The sequence below is a fragment of the Dipodomys spectabilis genome, unplaced genomic scaffold (genome assembly GCF_019054845.1).
Source record: "Dipodomys spectabilis isolate Male_0828 unplaced genomic scaffold, ASM1905484v1 ptg000092l, whole genome shotgun sequence".
Lineage (NCBI taxonomy): Eukaryota > Metazoa > Chordata > Mammalia > Rodentia > Heteromyidae > Dipodomys > Dipodomys spectabilis.
The window spans coordinates 6,989,624-7,011,003 of NW_024870769.1; the positions used below are offsets into that span (position 1 = coordinate 6,989,624).

Below are 21,380 nucleotides of genomic sequence, written 5' to 3' on the forward strand. Positions count from 1 at the left end.
ATGAAATTCTTTCTTTTGTAATAAGCCATCTTTCCCAAAAGCTCATTTGTTTCAAGGATAGTTAATTTTTATTGATGACAAACATTTTGCAGTTATGAAAAGATACTTTCCTCATTTATATGATGTTTTCAGTTTTAAAAAAATGTGTTCTTTTCAACGATTAAAACTCTGAACACTTTTTAAAGGAACACAGATTTAGTGCATCAATTATAAGGTTCCCATCCTCTTTCATAGATGAATCGATTGATCATGTCGAACGATCTGAGAGGCTGGTCATAGGGCAAAATATGTCCTCCACCTCGAACTATCACCTTGGGGAACAAAAACAAAACAGAAACTTCTTGTTAGACTAAAATGTATTTAAAACTTATATGAAATACAGATCAGAGATAAAAATGAGAAAGACGAGAGAGGGAGAAGGTGGGGGGAGGGGTGGCGGGGGGGGGGGGGGGAGAGTCAAACAGAACAGATCCTATGGATCCAAGCCTTTGGATCTCATTTCTGATAGTTTTAATAACAGGTATCTTAAAGGTAAAATTTTTTTTAAAAGTAACTTCTATATCTATCTGATTTCACACAGTTGTATTCTGTCATTTTTTTTAGCACAAAATTTATCTTTTTTCTTTTAGGGAAGGTGAGTTGGTTCTTCCTGTCCCCTCATTTGGCAATGCTGTGCTCTGAGTTTAACTTGGTTAGGTCCTGAATTTGGGGAGTTCTACCCCATGCCAGGTTCTTCTGTAACCAAACAGAGGGCTCCTGTAATTCCCACAATTACTACCACTGCATTCCAACTGAGTGATACCTTCTGTCTCAGAATTTTTTCAGTAATAAAGGGATATTTTGGTTCTCTTAAACAGAGAAAGAAAGAATGAATGAAAGAAAGAAAGAAGAAAGGAAGAAAAGAAAGAAAAAGAAAGGAAGAGAAGGAATAAAGAAAAAAGAGGGAAGGAGAGGAAAGGGGGAAAAAATCTTTAGATTTGAAATAAAAGATCATTTTTGAGCAGCATTAATACAGCCTTGTATTTTCCAATATCATATTATGTAAAATTTCAAATACATAGCAACCTTGCAATTTCAATTTCCTCTTTACCATTCCCTTTGCTTTCTCACAGGTGCATACCTTTATTCAGCCAACTGTCCATCCATCAATTCCCCCAAATATTTTTTTTTTTTTGTCAGTCGTGGGGCTTGAACTCTGGGCCTGAGTGCTGTCCCTCAGCTCTTCAGCTCAAGGCGAGCGCTCTACCACTTGAGCTACAGCACCACTTCCCCCCCAAATATTTTGACATCACATTATTAACCAGAGTTCAAAGTGTGGGTATAGTTTCTTCCTTAGAGTAAAGTTAAAATGTATTAAATGTACAGTTTTTATAAACCAATTTTCACAAATATCTACAGTTGTGTCACCCAAGCCTTGAGGTGTCTCTAGTGTAGGTTGAGCTCAGATCCCATGAGGGCCCATCTCTGAGTAAGGCTCCGAGTAAGGAAGATAGATCTCTGTATTCCTTCGGCACTAGTGACTGCAAATGCTCTCAGTGCTGGGCAATGAGAAGCCTTTGCACAAGGCCTGCACAAAGGCAAGGATGGACACTGAATTGGCCACTGCTTCATATATGGAGAACGAACAGGAGTTACTAGTGCTCTAAGTGAGGTACACATGCAATATAGCTGCCACTTTGTGTGACAGCTTTGTTGTTGTTGTTTTGTGTGTGTGTGTGTGTGTGTGTGTGTGTGTATGCCAGTACTAGGGTTTCCACTCAGGGCTTGAGCATTGTTTTTTAGTTTTTTCACTCAAGGCTGGAACTCCACTACTTGAGCCAGAGTTCTACTTCTGACTTTTTGCCGATTGGTTTGAGACCAGGGTCTCACAGAATTTTTTTGCTTAAGCTGGCTTAAAACCTGTCTTCAGATCTCAGTCTAACATTACAGGCATGAGTCATCAGTGCTGAGTATCTCAGTAACTTCTACCAAGTAGGCACAATCAGTGATCAATGATCCTCTTCACAAGGCTCTTTAGAAGAATCTGAGTTCTTTTACCTGCCTCAGTCTGAAGGAACTAAGCCATAAACAAATAATAGATTTAGTGCCTGTAAAAAACATCCCCTTCCTAACAACTGCCATGTTTTGGAAGCTAATGGACTCAAAATTATAAGATAAATTTTACATTGCCATCTAAAGCTCTCTAAATTTGTGCAGTTCACAAATCCCGCAGTGCAGGATCATTTATATGAGTGCCCAGGTGTTTTGGAGATAGGAGGTTGTTTGTCCAAATCATATACTTATAAGTGAGCTAACTGGCTGGAACCATGACCGTGGACACAACTACCAATGAGCACTTTCTAAAATGCTCATTTTATTTATTTTATTTCATTTCATTTCTGTACTACATTGGATTTGAACTTTGGGTCTTGGGGTTGTTAGGCAGGTGCTTGAGCCATGTCCCTCAGACCTTTTGGTTTCAGTTATTTATTGAATAGTCTCATGCTTATGCCCAATCCTATGGATGCTTCCTGTCATCGCTGAGATGACAAGTTTACCATTACACACCAACTTTTACTGATCGAGATGGTGCCTCACAAATTTTTTGCCTGTGCTTAGTCACAAACTACAATCCTAGTCTTTCTTCTCCTCTTGAGTAGTTAGGGAGAATTACAGGCATGAGCCATTGTACCTGACCTATCAGTATTTTAATCAGGTCATAGTACTTTGTACAATAATTCTGTTATTTAAACTGAGCTTTACAGTCACCTTTTCCCACTTTTTAACAGCCTTTTGGGGATAGCTCATGGGGGGGCAGGGAGGGTAAGACTACATTTGTAGGCCTAGAACTAGACTGACCCCTTTCACCTATAAATATGAACTTTTGTTTTATGCCCCATTGTGCCTTGTTGGGAATCACTACGGCGCCCATCTATCATCTATGTCCAAGGGAAACAGGTAGGGACTATGGTGAAGTGATAAAGGCAGATGCACTCTGGACCCTTAACCTGCTACCCACTGAGCATATGCTTTCTTCGGTCCCCATCCTTGTGCTCTCTCAACTTCTTCATCATAAAACCACAAATGCAAACGTTTACAGTTTAGGAGTCCATTGTAACTATTAGGGCTACACAAATGACATGAAAAACAAGGGGAATTTCTACCAAAGGGGGAGATAACAAAACAACCCCTAAATATATCTTCTAGATTTTCTTCTTTCTCCTTCTTCTCTTTCTCCTTCTTATTCATTCTTTTTTTTTTTTGTGGTACTAGAGTTTGAACTCAGGGCCTTGTACTTGGTAGGTTATCAGTATGCCACTGAAAAACACCTCTACATTTTCACTTGCTTAACTTAATAATGACTTAAATAACCACATTTCACTAAGTTAAAAATGGCTAGTTTTTGAGGCTGCACAGCTGAGCAATGAATGCATCCTAAGTTTCCTATTAGTTGCTGAGAGATAACAGACACCTCTATTGTGTGGGTTATGATAACAGTTGCTTAGGTTACTTTGCATAAACAACTCTGCTTTTGCTACAAACACTGACTCTTCACTGGAGCCTACAAATGCTGGGTGATTAAAATGGGATAAAAGGTTTGACATCTCTGTCTTTATATCCTGTCTATCCCTGTTGCTGCTTCAAAGCTCTGAGTCAGACTCGACTCAGCTCTGCATACACACATGTTGATCATTTGAGAATGTTTTGTTCAAGACTATAATACAGGGTCAACTTGGCCAATTGCCCATTGGATCTGGCATGTGTTTCTTTTACCTTGATCTTGAGTTTTCTCAGCAGCTACAGCTCTTCCACGCTCAGCCTTATCATAAAAACCAGATCAAACCATGGAGCCAGGACATTTATGCCAGATAATTATGCCAGAAACAAGAAGACTGAGTAATTTCTCAATCAACAGCTGTAAATCCTTTAATAAGGCTTGTGGTCAGCAGTGAGAGGGACACAGAACTTCCTGGGTCAATAACCTCACCACAGTTAGCTCAACTACAAGGCCAAAACCCGTGTGCACAAGAAGAAAAACAATGTTTTACAGTGGTGCCCATGACTAATGGACAATTAGCAAACTTTTGCCCACCACAGAATAGCCAATAAAAGCCTGCTACAAAAAAAAGCCTGCTACTCTCCGTTGAGCAGAGCCTGGTCACATCTGGTCAGGGTTGGCTTCCTGCAGCTTGAGTTGGCTGGCTTGAGTTGAAAACCCAGTGAAGAAGCCTAGCCTGCCTTGTTCATGATGTGTGGCTTTCATCTCATTTCTACTATTTCCATGTCATAACATCCCCTCACCCAGCGCAAGCATCTGGAAACACATCCCATGTTGGTCACAGACTGAAAGTAAACAAGTATGACAGGGGAAACTCTTCATTGAAACTCTAGAGGAAACCTTTTCTCCCTCACATTGCAAGCTAGAATTCCCTCCCTGAAGAGCCTCATCCATCCAAATCTCTGGCATCAGCAGGGATCTGATGAGGGATTTCTGTACAATCTTAGTTAGACTGAGGTCACTTTCAAAAGTCATCTGCATGACAAAATCCAGCTGCTTCAACTTAGATGAGTGCCAGCAAAGATCTAGAGAAAGGCTGAGCTGAATATGGCTGAGTTAAGGGTCATCCAGCCTTCAGAGCTATAGCTGCAGTCTGGGAGCAGGACAGGATCTAATAGCTAGGGCTCAGGAGCAAAAGGTGTGTGTGCAAGCTGTGTGTCCTCGAGCAATTAGCCTCTCTGGGCTCTCTGACTTTGCTGTGAGAAAAGAACTACTCCTTTGGGGTGTGATTGTGAGCTGTGTAAAGATTTAATAGAATGATGTCTGTGGACAATCTAAAAATATTTATCATTAGAACTATTATTCCAACAGTGATCAAGTTGACATCAACTTAATTGCTTTAGAGCGAGCGACATTCTTACCTTTGTCATTAGTGATCCTGTTATTACTATGCTTTAGCTTTTTTGTTTAAGGCTGGCACTCTACCACTTGAGCTCAAGTGGTTAATTGTAGATAAGAATTTCCTGGACTTTACTGCCTAGGCTGGATTTTAACTTTGATCTTCACATGTTCAGTCTCCTGAGTAGCTAGGATTATAGGTGTGAGACACAGCTCCTGGCTCCCACAGACTTCCTGGGTACTGCTGTTTAGAACCATTTTATTTCATAGCAACAGCAGGAAATTATACCAAGGGAAAATGTGTTTGACACCTACTTATGACATCACCTTAGTTTATTGTTCCTGAGCATCCACTCTACTGACATTTGAACACACACCTCTGTGTCCTTGACAATCAAGCAGTATAGACAGAGAAGGTCAGGTTGGTGGTATCCTGCTTTCTTAATGACCTCCCTGATGACCTTGCCTACTTTCTGAGCAGCTATATATAAGGATCAATAACAGAGGACATGGCATTGTTAAGATGGGAAACAAAGCCTATTTTACATGTCACCATCTTTCCCACAGAATGTTTTCAAGCTGATTGACATACAGCATTTTGCCAACATTGAACCTCAAAAATAAATATATGATTTCTGAGGGATAACCTACTCAGTTGTTTACAGCCGAGCCTTACTATTCACAAGTGAAGGTCACAAAGTACTCATCAGTGTTAGAGTCATGCAACAAAATGTGGTAGGGTCATGTTTACATGTTCATAGGAGACAAGGTTAATCTCAAGGCTTCTCAGATGGAACCAGCCTCATCACCAGAAACCGTATATTCTGGGTGCCTCTAAATTCATGTTCCAGGTGTTCCAGATGTTCAGGGTGTCCTGAATGCTCCATAAACTTAAAAGGGTATATAAACACATAAAGTACCATTACTTTTAGAATATGTACCATTCCCCTTGGATCTAGAGACATGGCCATGGCAGAGAAGGCTTCCCATGGGTGCCTTGTCAGATGCCAGAAAGCAGGAAGAAATCCACAATGAGCTTGCTGATGCAGGTGTGTCTGGAGGTTAGGAAGGGTGAAAAGAGAGCATGTCTTAAAGGACCCATGTATAGACAGAGGACGGGTGCACAGGCTCATGGAAGGAGGGATGCACTACAGACAGCACAGCGTACCCTTACACAGTAGGAGTGCATGTGCAGTAGTAAGTAGCTCCATTCATGGGGTTGTGCAGATAAAAGGATAAAAAACCCTGTAGATGCCACTGGATCCACAAATCACCGAGATAGGCCAGAATAAGAAGCTAGGAGCCTGTATTTTTAGCGTAAAAATACACTTAACAAAAGCATAGTTTTATTTTAAAGGGACAACACAGTATATTTGCCTGATGTGTAGTTGTAGCTTCTGGCTTGTTCATTGGCACAACACGATCATCCATACCTGTCAGTAATCACTATCTACTCTCCTTTATTCCCATCACTCCTGGCAACCACTAATTTGCTTTTTGTTTCAGTGAATCTGCTTATTCTAGAGAGATCCTAGGGTTTTAAGTGAGAGTAATGACACTCAGATTTGCATTGAAGAAAAACTACTTAATACCCAATTATGATTTGTAATAAAATGATTCCAAGCAAGTAGGCAAATAGGAGACTATCATTCAGGTGAGGAAGAATGTAGAGTCACAGAAAGATAGGGTGGCAAGGCAGAGGAGAATATTTGGGTGGGATCAATAAAATCAGTGATCAATCAGATACAAATGCTTCTTCCACAACCCTCCCTATTTCAAGCCTCAGACATGAGCAGAACTGCATCATGCTGAACATCATCATGCTGATGAGGAGGGAAGGAAGAGAGACACCCATAGAATACACAGCCTGGGAGTCAGAACAGGCTGATTTCAGCTGCTGAATGGTACATGGGCACAACGGATCCATGCTTGTTATGCTTTCGGATGTTCCTTTGTTCTTTTACTTTTCCAATTCCATTTTGCATTTATGAAATCTTGTCCTCTAGCTTTCAGACATGAGCTATATATAGAAATAAAATAAATATGAATTCAAATAAAGATAAATGAAGAAAAGCTGAATGGAAATTAGAATAAACAACAAGCCAAACCTTGTTAGCAGACACTTCCTAACAAAGAATAAGGCAAGTCACTACAAACAACACCAATACACACACACACACACACACACACACACACTCACACCACACACACACAACCCTCACACATGAACACTCCACACAGACAAACAAACAAGCAAAAAAAAAAAACAGAACAGAAATTAAGGAAGAATTTCTCCAGCAACACACAGGGAAATCTATCCCTGTAATTTCTGCACAATTGGAATCTCGCATATTAAATAGACATCTGATTCATATCCTTCTACCTATGTCTCCTGCAGAGCTGGGATTTCAGCCAAGTACCACCAGGCTCAGTTTGTTTTTAAGGTAGAGTCTCACAACTTTTTGCTAGGCTTAGCTTTGAACTTGAATCCTCCTGTCTTTACCTTTGTGTAGCTGGGATTACAGGCCTGAACCACCACATCGAGTCTGAAAAGAGGTTTCTAGGTACCCTAGGAAACTCAGATGTAGCCATTGTGAAGGTACATGTTTTTGGAATAGCCAAGACAGACCTTTTATGCTGCCAAACTGCAATCCCAGGAAAAGGCTTCTTGTGTGAACTATCTTAGTTAATCATCTACAGCAATATTGTTGCATTGTATTGCCATTTGGATTTCAACCCTATGCCACAGAAGCTGCATTGAAAGTGTTTTAAGATATGAAACAGCAACCAGGTCATCAGAAGCCAGGATCCGCAGAAGTAAGACCACAGAGTAATGAGCCTGGTATTTTGGTCTGCCCCGGCTTTGGGGAATTCTTCATGTTCGAAGCTTCTCTGATCAAGAAGCCAAGCAATAAAAGGGAAGATAAAAGAATAAAAAACTAAAGAGGACTTTCAGTAGCCTAACTGTGCTAGGGACACCAAGAAAGAAATAAACAAAGACAATATCTCCAAGAAAAGAAAAGTTAGAAAAGTTGCAGGCCTGGAAGGAGGGCTGCCACTGGAGAACACCACACATATGAAACGCAGTGTCCTTGAAAGCCAGCACCAACCCTGGCACGAATGAAGGTTGGTTGCCTGGGCCCAACCTTTTTCCAGAAAAAATTAAACCCTCTTCTGGACAAAATAGCATCTTTCCCCCCACATACATTTTAGTACATATACCAAAAGATAAGATCAAGTGACTACAATCCAAAGGGGCAAAACAGACAATAGAAAGAGACCATAAGTGGCCCAGATGTTGGGATGATCCAGTGAAGATGTTTAAGTAACTGAAAACCAATTATTTAAGCATTTAGGGGACAAAGCAGTTATTCGTTCATTGTTAATTGAAACTAGAACTCAAAAATATCCAGGCTGAAGCATGGAGAATGAAGATTAAAATACAGAAAAAAGAAAAAGATAACATAAGTACAAATTATCTTGTGCTTGACTGAAGTCCTAAAATAAAAGGTAAGAAAAGATTGAGACAAAAAATAGTAATACTTAGAAATGTTGAATGAAAAATACCAAAATTTTTGAGAGTCATTCGGCCACAGTTTGGGGAAGCTCAATGAATGATGAACAGAATAAATGCAGAATAAATGATGACATCCTGGCACACAATAGTACATGGCAGAAGCCAAAGACAGAGCCCATCATGAAAGGTTCACAGGAAAAGAAACAGTAGCTTGGAAACCTTTCATCAAGCAGGAAAGAAATGAGGAAAAGTAAGAGACAATGGCACAAGATTTTTAAAGATTTGAAACAAAGTACCTGCCAACCTAGAATTTCTACAGAAATGAAGACCTCATAAAGGTATTTTAAAAGCAAAGAAAGTCTGAAGAAGGCTTTCTCTTTAACCACCCATGGAAAGAAGAAATAAAAATGTTCTCAGGCAGAGGAAAATCTTCCCCAATGGAGCTATGGCCAGATAGAGGATTTACATATATGGGGGGGGGGGGGCGGGGAACCAATGAATTGTAACTATGTTGTGTCTTCTGGAATTGAACTATGAACAAGTTAGAAAAAAGACATTTGCACAAAGATGGTCTTTTGAGTTAAATTGTTCTTAAGTATAGTACATTTCAGGAAAATAGTAAATGTTTTCATTTGCTTTTTTTTTTAATATCAGGATGTATGGCACCATTTTTAGGTAAGCATTAAAAGGATAAATAATAAAATCATGTGAAACAAGAAAGGTAAAATGATGATGTTATGACTCCTGGTGGGTTGGGAATATGGCTCAGTGGTAGTTCACCTACCTAGAATGTTCCAGGCCCTATGTTTGATCCCTGAATTAAGAAAGGCTGGGGGGTGAGGGGAGAGACTGGTGCTTTAATCATCTAATCCTACCTATTCAGAGATTTGAGGATTACAGATCAAAGCCAGTCCAGGAGCCCAGTACTAGTGGTTTATACCTGCAATCCCAGCTATTCAGGAGGTTGAGATCTGAGGATTGTGGTTGGAAGCCAGCCAGCCTGGGTAGGAAAGTGTAAGGTTCTTATCTTCAACAAATTACCCAAAAAAGTAAGCTGGAAGTAGAGCTGTGGCTCAAGTGGTAGAATGCTAGCTTGAGCACAAAAGCTCAAGGACAACGTCCAGGCCTCGATTTCAAGCACCAGTACTGGAATACATACAAAAATGTAAGTGATTATTTGTGCAAGTTTGCCCAGGACCAGAGGGGTTTGGGGGAACATTAGGTTTTCAGTACTAAAGGTAAAAAGAAAAAAGTGTCAGACACCTGAAACTATTAGTCAACCCCAAAGTACTTAACTTTCTCTAAGGATCCAGAGATAATGTATATAAAAAGTTGCATTCAACTCACAAATGTATGCTAACTTGGCACCATGGGGTGACAGAACCAAATGATAAATACTTAACCAATGGCCAATGAACTATTATCTGAGTTTCACAGTTGGAAGACAAAGGTTCCCTTTAATTACTACAGTAATAGGAGTTACAACACTAGAAAATGCAAAATTCATTACTATACATTTCTCAAAAAATTATTGTGTGTATGTGTGTGTGTGTTGCCAGTCCTGAGGCTTGAACTCTTGGTGTAGGTGCCATCCTTGAGTTTTATTTGCTTGAGGCTAGCTCTCTGCCACTTGAGAGCCACAGGTCCTTTTCCAGCTTTAGGGTTAACTGGAGATAAGAGTCTTACAAATTTCCACACCTGGGTTGGCCTTGAACCATAATCAACACATCTCAGCTTCTTCAGTAGCTAGGATTACAGGTGTGAACCACTGATATGTGACCTCTCATATATATTCTTTAGGAGGGGAAATGTTTATTTTCCCAGCCTCTTTGATTTCCATAGTAAGAATCCCTTCCTTCCCATGGGAAAAGTCCCAATTAAAGTAGAAAAGTTGCTTGAATGTGAGATTAAACACTCACAAGGCTCGCTTGTGTTGTGTCTCTAGTGTATGTTATCCCTTGAACTTTCCAGCACCCTGATCCATCCCATTCTTTCCCTCCACCCCCTGCCTCCCCAACACACAGTGCCAAACACCTTTTCTCTACTTACACAAATGTCAGGTAGGCAAGACCTCACTTGTCTTAGTGGGATGGTAAAATGCTGTTCTGTCTTTTTTTCCCCCTTTTAGACACCCATTTTTACAAATGCAGGGATAGATGTGATTAAGATGCAATAAAAACTGTGTCTTTCCTTTTTCTTTTCTTGGCTATTCTGAGTCCAGTGTTTGAACTGAAAATCCACAAGAGGATGAAAAGCACATGTTCACTATTTCCTCCCGACTCCATATCTGAGCTTAAGATCTATGTTGGCAGTTTCTTTTGGAGGGGAGAATAAGAGTAAGGGAGGAGAGGACAGAGGCTACTTCAGCCAATCTCAAGCAATGAACGCTCACTGTCTCCGGTGCTATAAGAACTTATGAGTATTCTCAAACAAGAGCCAGACAACCTGCCCAAGTTTTGCTTCCTACAAACTGCAAGACAGGATGATTCTCTCACACTGCATCAGAATCACTCAGTGCACACTGTTACTACTGAGTATGGGCTCAGTAGTGTGAAGTCCATAACTTGAGAGTATTTACAGCCTGGAAATTGGTTGAAAGGACAAAACTCAAGCCACTGATTTACCTAAGACAGTTTGTTCTATGACATATTCTCCCTGCATGAAAGAGGAAACATTCTGGCATTCTGCCTCACCTCAAGGTAAATCCAAATACGATAGCATGTATAAGAGGTGTTCTTCCAAAACCCAAGTGTTCAATAAAGGCTCAGTTGCATCCAGACACTGGTGGCTCATGCCTGTAATCCTAGCTATCTGAAAAGCTGAATAATGAGGATCAAAGTTCAAAGTCAGCACTGGCAGGAAAATCTATGGTATTCTTATCTCCAAAGAACCACCCAAAAGCCAGAAGTAGAAAGTGTGACTCAAGTGGTAGAGCACCAGCCAAGAGAAAAAGTGCTGAGAGATAGTGTTCAGGCCCAGAGTTTCAGAAATTTAAAAACAAAAACAAGGGCTTGATGACCAGCCCATAAAGCCATTAGAAACACAGTAGAGTCTTTAAGGGGCGGGGCCTAGTGAGAGGAGGTTAGGTCATTGGGGTTGTATCCTTGATGGGGATATTGAGACCATGGCTCCTTCCTGAATTTTTAGTTAGCATGAAGTGAGCAACTGTATTCCACCACACACTCCCTGCCAGAGTGCAGCGTTGCCATAGATCCAAAAGCAATGAGCCAGTCATCATGTCCTAAAATCCCTGAAACTAAGGCTTTTGAAGTGGATTATTTCACAAAAATTTTGTCACTGAGGGAAAGCTGAATAACATACCAAGAAATAGATATATTCTAAGGCCTAAAACTTCTCTGAAACCTTGGCTCAGGAAATCAGATGGGCCTGATTTCAAATATTTGCAGAAAGGTGAGGAAAGTCTATTACCTGCTTCCATTCCTGCCCACACCTGCCCTAAGTTCTGGTAAAACTGGCAGTCATGGAGTTTCAAAACTATACCACTGCATCCATGGGGCCTTCTGTTTGTATCAGAGAATCACAATGTGGTATAGTTTGGAAAACTCCAGACCAACCGGTATTTGGATTCAAGATTATTATTGGCCCACAGCCTAAGAGGACTCCGATCCCTTGAATGTTCCTGAGTTCCAGGAATTTAGGATATAGACCATACTAAAAGGCGTGACATTTTCATGATGGTATCTGTTGCAATGTAAGACACATACTTTTTACAACAGTACAAGGAAAACATAGTTCCTTGCTGACAGTATGGCAGTATTGTAACACAGTTTCCTATTGTTCCTTCCCTTTGCCCATATCTCTACCTCACTCTACTCTCCAGATTATTTGTTGATTTTGGGCGGCTTTGTTTCAATTCCCTCAAGTGATTTTGTGAGTCTTTGGTTACACTTCAAATTAGAACAACAAAAAAGTTACTATTTAAAAAGCAAAGCCCAGTTTTCTCTTTGTTCCTAAAATACCCTTAATTTTTTAAAACCCATTCTCCATGGGTGGATAATTCTTTAAATTTTAGACTTCTTAGTATTTATTCACTTTCTAGTTAATGAAATGATTCTCTTTTATATTTCAAAAAATTATTAAAAAACCACTCAAGAACTAGGAGAAAATTATGCATTGTTGCCTAGCTGTTATACCTCAATAAATAAATCTGGTAGCCAATTTGTATTTTAAGTAATGCAATAAATTAGCTACAGAGTATTAACGAATATTTGGTATTTGGATAGCTTAATTTAGAAGCATTGTTCTTTTGCTAATCAGTCCTCTGGAATGTAATAGAACCGCAGGAACTAAGAAGACTCCTGGCAAATAATCACAGTAAAATTGGGAGTTGCTATTGTTTATTATTTCCTTTGTTTTCAGGAAGCAAGCTGTACTTTTTTTCAAAGCAAAGGAAACAAAATAGAAACCGAGAATCCAATTCTTTAAAAAAAAAAAAGAAGATGCTCTCCTCAGCTCTGGAATAATGACTTTTCTAAAATCCCTCCATAAATTTGTCTCCCAAGTTAGTCCTCACTATATTTTTCCTCTCCCATGCAACACAGAAAGAAAACAACCTTTGGCTCTCACAAATAATGCATCTTCAGTTGGAAGGGAATTGTTCTGAACTATTCATTTTTGCAGCATGTCTAGTCTACTTCCTAAAAGACACCGTTGTGTATAAATGCTAAGCAACCCTCGCACACTTTGCATTAAATACACACATACACAAATGCATACAACACATACACATACATATACATACACACATGTTCAGAAGAGGAGTGTAGGGTTAGGGCAGACATTTAGATGGATCTTACTTCACTGCAGTGAACGTCTGCAGCAGAGAGAACTTGGTATGTCATTATTCCTGACCTCAGCATGTTTAGGATTATAAGGGAGGAAGACAATTAGAACTGAGATATAAAGCTCGGTGTGGCATAAGCAAGAAGAATTGTATGTAATCATAAGAACAGACCAAGAGATATTTTGGAAGGGAGGGGCAGGTATTCTGGAGGGCCCATTGGGAGATTTGAAAATCTGATTGGAGTTTTCCAGGAGCCAGAGCAGAAAGAGCCTAAGGAAATCCCATGGGAAATTGCCAAGTGTGCGGGAGAAGGACAGAGTTCTTTGCTTATTTCCAGGATTCTAATTGGCAAGGAAGGATAGTAAGGGCTGAGGCCAGATCCAATATCTTAAAAAAAAAAAACAAAACTCATGTAGAATTTAGGCTTGATTCTGCACCCTATAGGACTTGGTAACAGGTTTAAACAAGGAAAAGTCATGACCAAACTTGGAAAAAGTACAGATAGAAGGGTCAACTGATAAGAGAGAGACGAATGATGATCAGCTCATGAGGTTACTGGAAAAGAAAAATAAAGTTAAACAGCAACTGAAAAACTGTATTTAGAATTTTCTGGAATAGGATCTTAAAAAAAAAAAACACAAAACAACTTTTAAAACAACTATAAGGCCAAAATAGTTTCCTATTGGACTTTATGATCTGGGATAGCCCTCATGTTTCTTTAATCGCTCCCAAAGGCTGCCCTGTCTTTATTGGTTTGTATAAAGGCAGTGTTTTCCTTTTAAAACCAGCTCTTTGTGGTTTCTATGAGGAGCATTAGGGACTGAATAAAACCAGGCCAGCCAGGAGGATGCTAGCAGATGTGACCAGTGCCAGCTGAGGAACGGAGCTGGGGGCATCTTCCAGTTCCTCTTCTTTTTAATATTCTGGTAAGATTCATAGCAAAACAACTATCAACTTCACTTCTACTCCTTGCTGTTTTAATGGAAAAGTGATGGAAGTGGGAAAGATTTTTTTTTTTCCACAAACGACTCAGATTCTCCCTCTGGTCTGGGGCTGGTGTGCAAATCCAAGACAAAAGCTGAAAACTGTCGATTTTACTCCCTGCTTCTGATGACTGAGCATTGGTCGAGTTTAACTGAAAAGTTGTTCAAAGGAATGCTTTCTGATTATTTTTGTAGCACTAGGTTTTTAAACTCAGAGCCTGGAACTTACTATACAGATACTCTACTACTGAGCCATGCATCCAGTCCTTTTTTTGCACTGGTTATTTTTGAGAGAGGGTCTCATTTTTACCTGGATTTGCCTTGACACAATCTTCCTATTTTATGTTTTCCACTGTAACTGGAATGACAGTCATGTGCCACCAAACCTATCAGATGAGAGTGGTCTTAGGAGGTTCTTTTCTGCTTGAGATGGACTCAAACCTAGATTCTCCCTAAATCTTCTCAGTAGCTAGGGATTACAGGTATGCCACCTTGTCTGATCCTTTTTTTTCAAGTTGGATGGTTTGGTAGCTAATATTAGCACAGGAAATCTAGAAAGAAAATATGCATGTGTGTGAATGAAGCACCACTGAGATGTGGACATGATCCATCATTCCATCCTCTCACTTTCTGTGTGGGTGTGTATACGGGTCCTTTCATCTGATAATGGCCAGAAAAGTTGATAGGTGATAGTGTGAGAAAGAGAAGAATCATCCGTGAAGAGTAAGGCATGGAAAGCAAAATGAAGTTCTCCTTTAATTTAACAAGCACAGGGGAAAGATAACAAGACAGAAGTTCCCAGTGTTCACTGACAGCAGAATAACCTGAATACTTAAGCATTACTGATAAAGATACATTCAACTTGGAAAACGTGTCATTCGGTGATATTGACACAAGCACAAGGTGATAGGTATGTATACGAATGCTCACTGTTTGTAGAAGTAAAAAGTCAGAAACCCAAATGTCCCTTGTTAGTATTATCCCCACCTCTGGTCCTCAGCTGCACACAGACCTGAGCTCATCCATGCCCTAGAGTTCCCACCATCCAGCTGGCCACTCCCTCTCCCCATCCAGGCCTACCTTGCATGTATTTACCTCACTTCCACCCTCACTTCCTCCTCTAGACCTACTTGTGACTTGGATAGGGGCAGATGCCATGTGCTCCCTCTCCCAGGGAGCTATGGCCCCTCTAATAAGCCTTGTAATAATCTTTCTCCCGTGCTTGCCTGCTTCTGCATGGTCCCCTGGGATGGTCCTGAAGGATTTTTACATCCCTCAACAGCAGAATGAATAATGTAACTATGTGAATACTAGTACATACTAATCAGCAAGCAAAAATATCAGAGCACAAATGAACATATCAACAGGATGGTTTCCACCAAACAGTGCAGACTGGCACAAGTATATTTATGTGAAATATAGAGTATTTCTTTCTACATAAAATTAAAGCAAAATATGATTTACAGATATGTATAGTACATATCAACACAAAATAAAGAAACTAAGAAAAAGAATGTGATAACAAAAACGAAGCTCAAGAAGTAGCTTAACTCTAAGGCCCATAGGGGTTGGGACAGGATAGGAAAAGGGAAGCTACTGGTAATGCTGTACCTCTTAAACTAGCCATTGGCATAAAAGTGATCATTTATCATATATAGGTGTTATAACTACTTACTATGCACTCAAAACTCTACATAGTCGTAGCATCTTCCAGCTGTCTAATAAATAATTTAACCACTTCAACTTTTAGAACAGAAGTAATCTTCTCTTCAGGACCCTATGAACAGAGAGGAGGAGGGAGGAAGCAAGGCTACAACAGATCCACAGCAGCCATAAGGACAATGTTCATGTGTACTGACTAAGGGCCAGGCAAAGGACTTTGTAATTAGTGAGTATTGTCTGGGTGAATGCTAATAATCTTCTTGTGAGAGTGGGAAGCAATGCTTTCCCCGTTTCACAGTGAAGAATCGCTTGGAGATGTTAAGTACCTTGCCCAAAGCCACCCAGCTAGTAGGTGGTAGGACAGGCATAGAGGCCAGTCATAACATTATGCTTTGGTTTGGATATGGCATACATCCCTCCAAAACGAATACAAATAAAAGTTCACATGTGGAAGGGTGGACCCTTCCATCCGGAGATGATTGAATCCTGAGCCCTCTGACCTAATCAATGGATTATTCTGTTGATGGATTTATAACTGTTGGGAGGTGGTAGCAAGGCGCTGAGGTAGGGCTGGTTGGAGAAGGCAAGTGTTAGGGACCTGTCTTTGAAAATATATCTTCTCCATTCTCCTTTTTCTCTGAGGCTGTCTCTGCTGCCTGGCCCAGTGAATAACTCTGCTGCACTGTGCCCTCCCCTGTAGCATTCTGTCTTGTCATGGGCCCACAGCCATGGGGCTACAAGACTGTGGACTGAAACCCTGATACTAAGAGACAAATATACCTTTCATTCTTTTATGCATTTATTATTTCGGGGTTGTATTGGGATTTGAACTCAGGTCCTTGTGACTTTCTCACCTGAGCCAAGCCTCCAGTTCTCTTTCTGTCACTGTTTCACTAAGGTCTTATGCTTTTTTTATTCCAGGCTGGCCTGGTACTGGGATCCTCCTACCTAAGCCTCTCATTAGTTAGGATTACAGAGGTAAAATCTGTCAAGTCTAGCTCAGTTGTAGAGACAGGGTCTCACTAGCTGTGCGTTCTTCCTGATCTCTGCCTCTTGCCTCTTAAGTAGCTGGGAGAACAAGCATGAGCCATCCCACCCAGCCATCTTTCCTCCTTTTCAATAGTTTTTTTTTAAAAGGTATTTGACACGGCAATGGGAAGGTGCCCAACACAGACAGGCAGCTTGTAACTCCTACACGTCAGTAGAACACAGTAATGGTGGAAGTAGCTAGAATCACCTGGATGAAAAAAACAGGGACAAAACCCAAGTTTACTCAGCAACTTAAACCATAACTGCTCACTGTGAGATCACCAAAGGTGGACTGCGATTTGGATTGGGGAGAGCCTATAAACACTTCTTAATAATTCAATATAGTCTAGTATATGGATTCTTCATCTTTTGGTAGCTACAGACACCTATGACTATCTGGCAGCCTATGGACAACTTCTCACAATGATGTTTTTAAATACATGACACCTACACACATACAAAGACACCTATACACATGCACACAAATATACATATGCATATATATGCATACACAGGCACATGCATATAGACATCTACATCTGCGTACACTGAAGCATCCATTCGTATCCATGAGGCACTGGTTCTAGGACTCTGAGTACAAAAAATATCCATGGATGCTCAAGTTTCTTTATTTAAAATGGAACTAATCATTTGCAGATTATCACCCACAATGCATGTGACTGTCATGTAAGTAGTTGTTACACTGTATTCTTTAGCAGCAATGACAAGAAAATAAGGTGCAGCAATCGTAAGTCTAAGAATGTTCTCAATCCATGGCTGCTTGAATCCACAGACACAGAACCCAATGATACAGAAGCCAGTCTATAAGTGCACACATGAGAAATATAGTTATTGCACTGGCATAACCAATATCGTAAAAAAGTGGATATATTTGTGTTGTATTTACTTTTATATTAATGTAATCTATGAGAAAAACCAGATACTGTAATTTTTAATTTTTATTATTTTTTTTTGGTACCAGTTCTGGGGTTGAATTCAGGGCCTTGGTGATATCCCTGAGATTATTTTTTGCCCAAGGCTAGTGCTCTACCACTTGAATCATAGCTCTATTTTCTGCTTATAATTTTTTTTAGCTGGTTAATTGGAGAAAAGAATCCCATGAATTTTGCTGCCTGGGATGGCTTTGAACATCTATCCTTAGACCCCAGCCTCCTAAGTAACTGAGGATACAGGTGTGAGCCACCTGTGCCAGGCCATACTGTAATTGGAAAGCAGAAATGAGTATAGAAGTACTTTCTAGGGATCTGTGAAAGCCTGTGTGATCCTTTTTTGATATGAACACATCTATGCTTTTTGTTGGTGACAAAGTCAGAGGTGTTGCTGATGCTACCGTGATTTGTTTTTTACATTGAAAATGGAAGAAATTGCTGAATTTCAGAATTCAAAATGGATGCAGCTGAGTGCAGTGACTCATGGTTGTAGTTGGACAGGTGAATGGGAAGGATCATGGTTTGAAGCTAGCGAGGACAAAAACTTCATAGGAAACTTTGGGTGTGGTGGTATGTGCTTGTCATTTTTGCTAAGATTAGAAGCAAACATAGTAGGATTTCAGTCCAGGTCTGCATAGGCAACAACCAAGACCTTATCTATAAAATAACTAGCACATAAAGATTGGAGGCATGGTTCAAATGGTAGTAGGCTTATCTAGCAAGACAGAGTTCCTGAATTTAATCTCTAGAGTGTCAAAGGAAAAAAAAAATAAAAGAAATGCTTATGGAAGGAAATGCTCTTTCAGTCAGAAGTTAGTAAAAGTAGACACATAGTTATTCCCCTTTCTACATTTGCAGACCTTTTGGACCCAGGTTAAGGCCCTCTATTAAATAATGATTACCCAGTGGAAATACTAAGTTTGCTCAGGGTGAGACTCCACAATGTAAAACACTGCATTGTGTTTTGCTTTGCTATGGAATTCTAGCAATCCATTGATGGTATTTGACTAATAATCACTACCCACAAACACATTTGTTCACTGTGGTTGGTGGATACCACCTTTACCGAGAGCCATTGCTCTGGGTGACATTTGGGGCAGACACTGCCTGATACAGTTGCTTTTTTGTTGGAAGACAACACAGATGTAAGACTGTCTAAGACCACATAATTTCAGCACAGCACAAAACTCTGCTCGTTTTTGAGAAAAGGAAGCTAAAGCTTTGAGCAAATAGAGTTTTTTTCTACAAGTCTAAATTACCCATGGTCTACCAGTGATGTGAGAGAACAAAGGCCGCTTGTAAACCAACAATGCCTGGCAAGAACTGAAGGCCAAAATTTAGCTTAAGGCCTTGGCTGAGGATTTCAGAGAATCAGTACCACAGCAGTGGCCAGCACTGACTGCAAGACATGTCTCAAAACTGGTGCTTCAGATCAATGCTGGTTTGTAAGGCCACACTCTGCAGTTTCTGGTTGGCTTGTAAGTAAGTAAAATAGGGCAGGGGTTGGAATGGCCTCTGGGAATTAGAATAGAAATCTATCACATGTAGGCCCCTGCAAGATGAAGGCCACATTTATTTCAACTAACAGACAAAAGGCAGAGCGTTCCCAAACCAGTCGCTTATTAGTATTCCCTAAGAGGTTTAAATGCTGATGTCCAGGTTCTACTCTAGAAAAATAAAAATCAAGATCTCTGGGAAGGAAGTATGAGAATCTACATTTGCTGTGTTGAGCTACACCAGTTCAAGGGAAAGTAAGTGAAGTGATGGTTCCATATCTTTACCCCAAGAGGAATCTGCCCTTAACAATTTTTTTTAACTAAGAGAACATTATGGAATAATGTTCTGGGGTCTTGGGGGCAAGCTTAAAAGGACTTCCCAATTTGGGAGACTAGCTGTCATGTTATGAAGAAGCCCAAGTTAGCAGACTGTGAAGGATGCCAGAGACAGAAAGAAAGAGGGAGGGGTGGGGAGGGAGAAGAGGGAGAGACGGGAGGGTGGGGGAGAAGAAGAAGAAGGAGAGAGACAGAGACAGAGCAAGACAGACACAGAAACAGAAACAGAGAAAGTTCACTGGATAGGAAGAAACCATCCTGGATGTTCCAGTTTTAGCCAAGCTCCAGCTGGATGCAGCTTTCTGTGTGACCTGGGCTAACCCCATCTGAATTTCAGCCATCCAGCTGAGCCTCTTCAGTCCACATAATTGTGAGGAATAATAAATTGTTGTTTAAGCCATTAAGCTTTGGAGTAATTTGTTAATCCACAATAAATAAATGGGAAAAAAGGAAAATATTTACTCATGGTTCTTGATTCCCCCCACCCCCGCCCCATCCCCGAAAGACTAGTTCCTAACTTGGAATCCTGATAACAAGTTAACCACTCAGGCCTGATCCATTGTTCTAATTGCAAATACAAGACAATTATAATCATACAAGGAAAGGAAGAAGATCTCCCTCTAAGTGGTCTTGGATAAACCAAGCTCTTGCTGTCTGCTCCCCCATCCCTGAAAGCAGCAAGCAAAGACATGACCTGGGGACATGAGGCCCTTCTTTAGGGAGTTCAATGAGCTGAAGCCCTTGGCTGGCAAGTGGGAAGACTTGGCTGCAGATGGTGACCTTCCTTAAGGTGGTGCCAGTCCTGGAGAAGCCCACATATGGTGACCAAGTGGTAGGCATATAAAGGCCTGGCCTGGTTATTTTAGCTCCATCTGGAACATTTGAGTGGAAAATACCCTTACAAAAGTGGTTTCTCTTTCTCTTTCTCTTCTTTGTCATCCATCATCTCCTTCTACTTTTTTATTCCATTGGCATTGGTCTCTAATAAACAACTTGCACCCTAAATTTTACCTTAATGCCTGCTTTTAGGATGAGGTGAGTGTGATTTGATGACCATGTTCTGGTTTTCTGACAACCATCCTCACCAGGAGATAGACCTTTCCACAAGATAGAGACATAAAACCCATACATAAAGACACCCTTCTCTATGGGAGGCAACAGAGATGGAGACATAGGTAGAGATAAAGATTCAATTTAACAATTGCTGTAACATATTTTTCCAGGCAGGAATCTGTAATTGGCAATGACTATCTCAAATCTTTCTAACAGATTCTGTTCTGCATTCATTATAGTTTTTAAACATCCCCTGACAACTCTTCCAGAGCAAAAGTTGTGTTTATTGCTCTTTACTTCCTTCTGTCATGTCAGCACAACCATGCCTTGCTGAATATCCTCCTGGCACTGACAGTTCACAGTGCTCCTTGAACTGTTTAAAATTCTTTAAACATTGAGCTGTGGGCAAAAAAACCCAAGAAAGGCAGGTGGCTAGTTCTCTGTTATTCCTTCCATGGACTGGCTGTGAAAACATTCAAATTCCAGCCTTGACTGTCCTTTCCACTTAAAGTACACTGAGTGGTCATTCTTCCCTACTTTTTTCAATTATGTGTGGTTAAGGGAACAAACAAAAGTTAATGTTAGAATAAGTACAGCCAGTACAGCTGGGTGCCAGTGGCTCATGCTTTACAATCTAGCTACTCACGATTGAAATCTGAAGGCTGTGATTAAAA

At 40.4% G+C, this 21,380-nt stretch overlaps 1 protein-coding gene across 1 annotated transcript in view; it reads right to left on the minus strand.

The window, feature by feature from the left end:
- Positions 1-203: 203 nt before the first annotated feature.
- The window catches only part of Cpvl (carboxypeptidase vitellogenic like), a 116,313-nt gene continuing 95,136 nt past the window's right edge, over positions 204-21,380 (minus strand). Inside the window, exon 12 of the mRNA XM_042685059.1 lies at positions 204-311. Within this exon, the coding sequence (XP_042540993.1) occupies positions 204-311 (108 nt within the window). The remainder of the gene's footprint in view (positions 312-21,380) is intronic.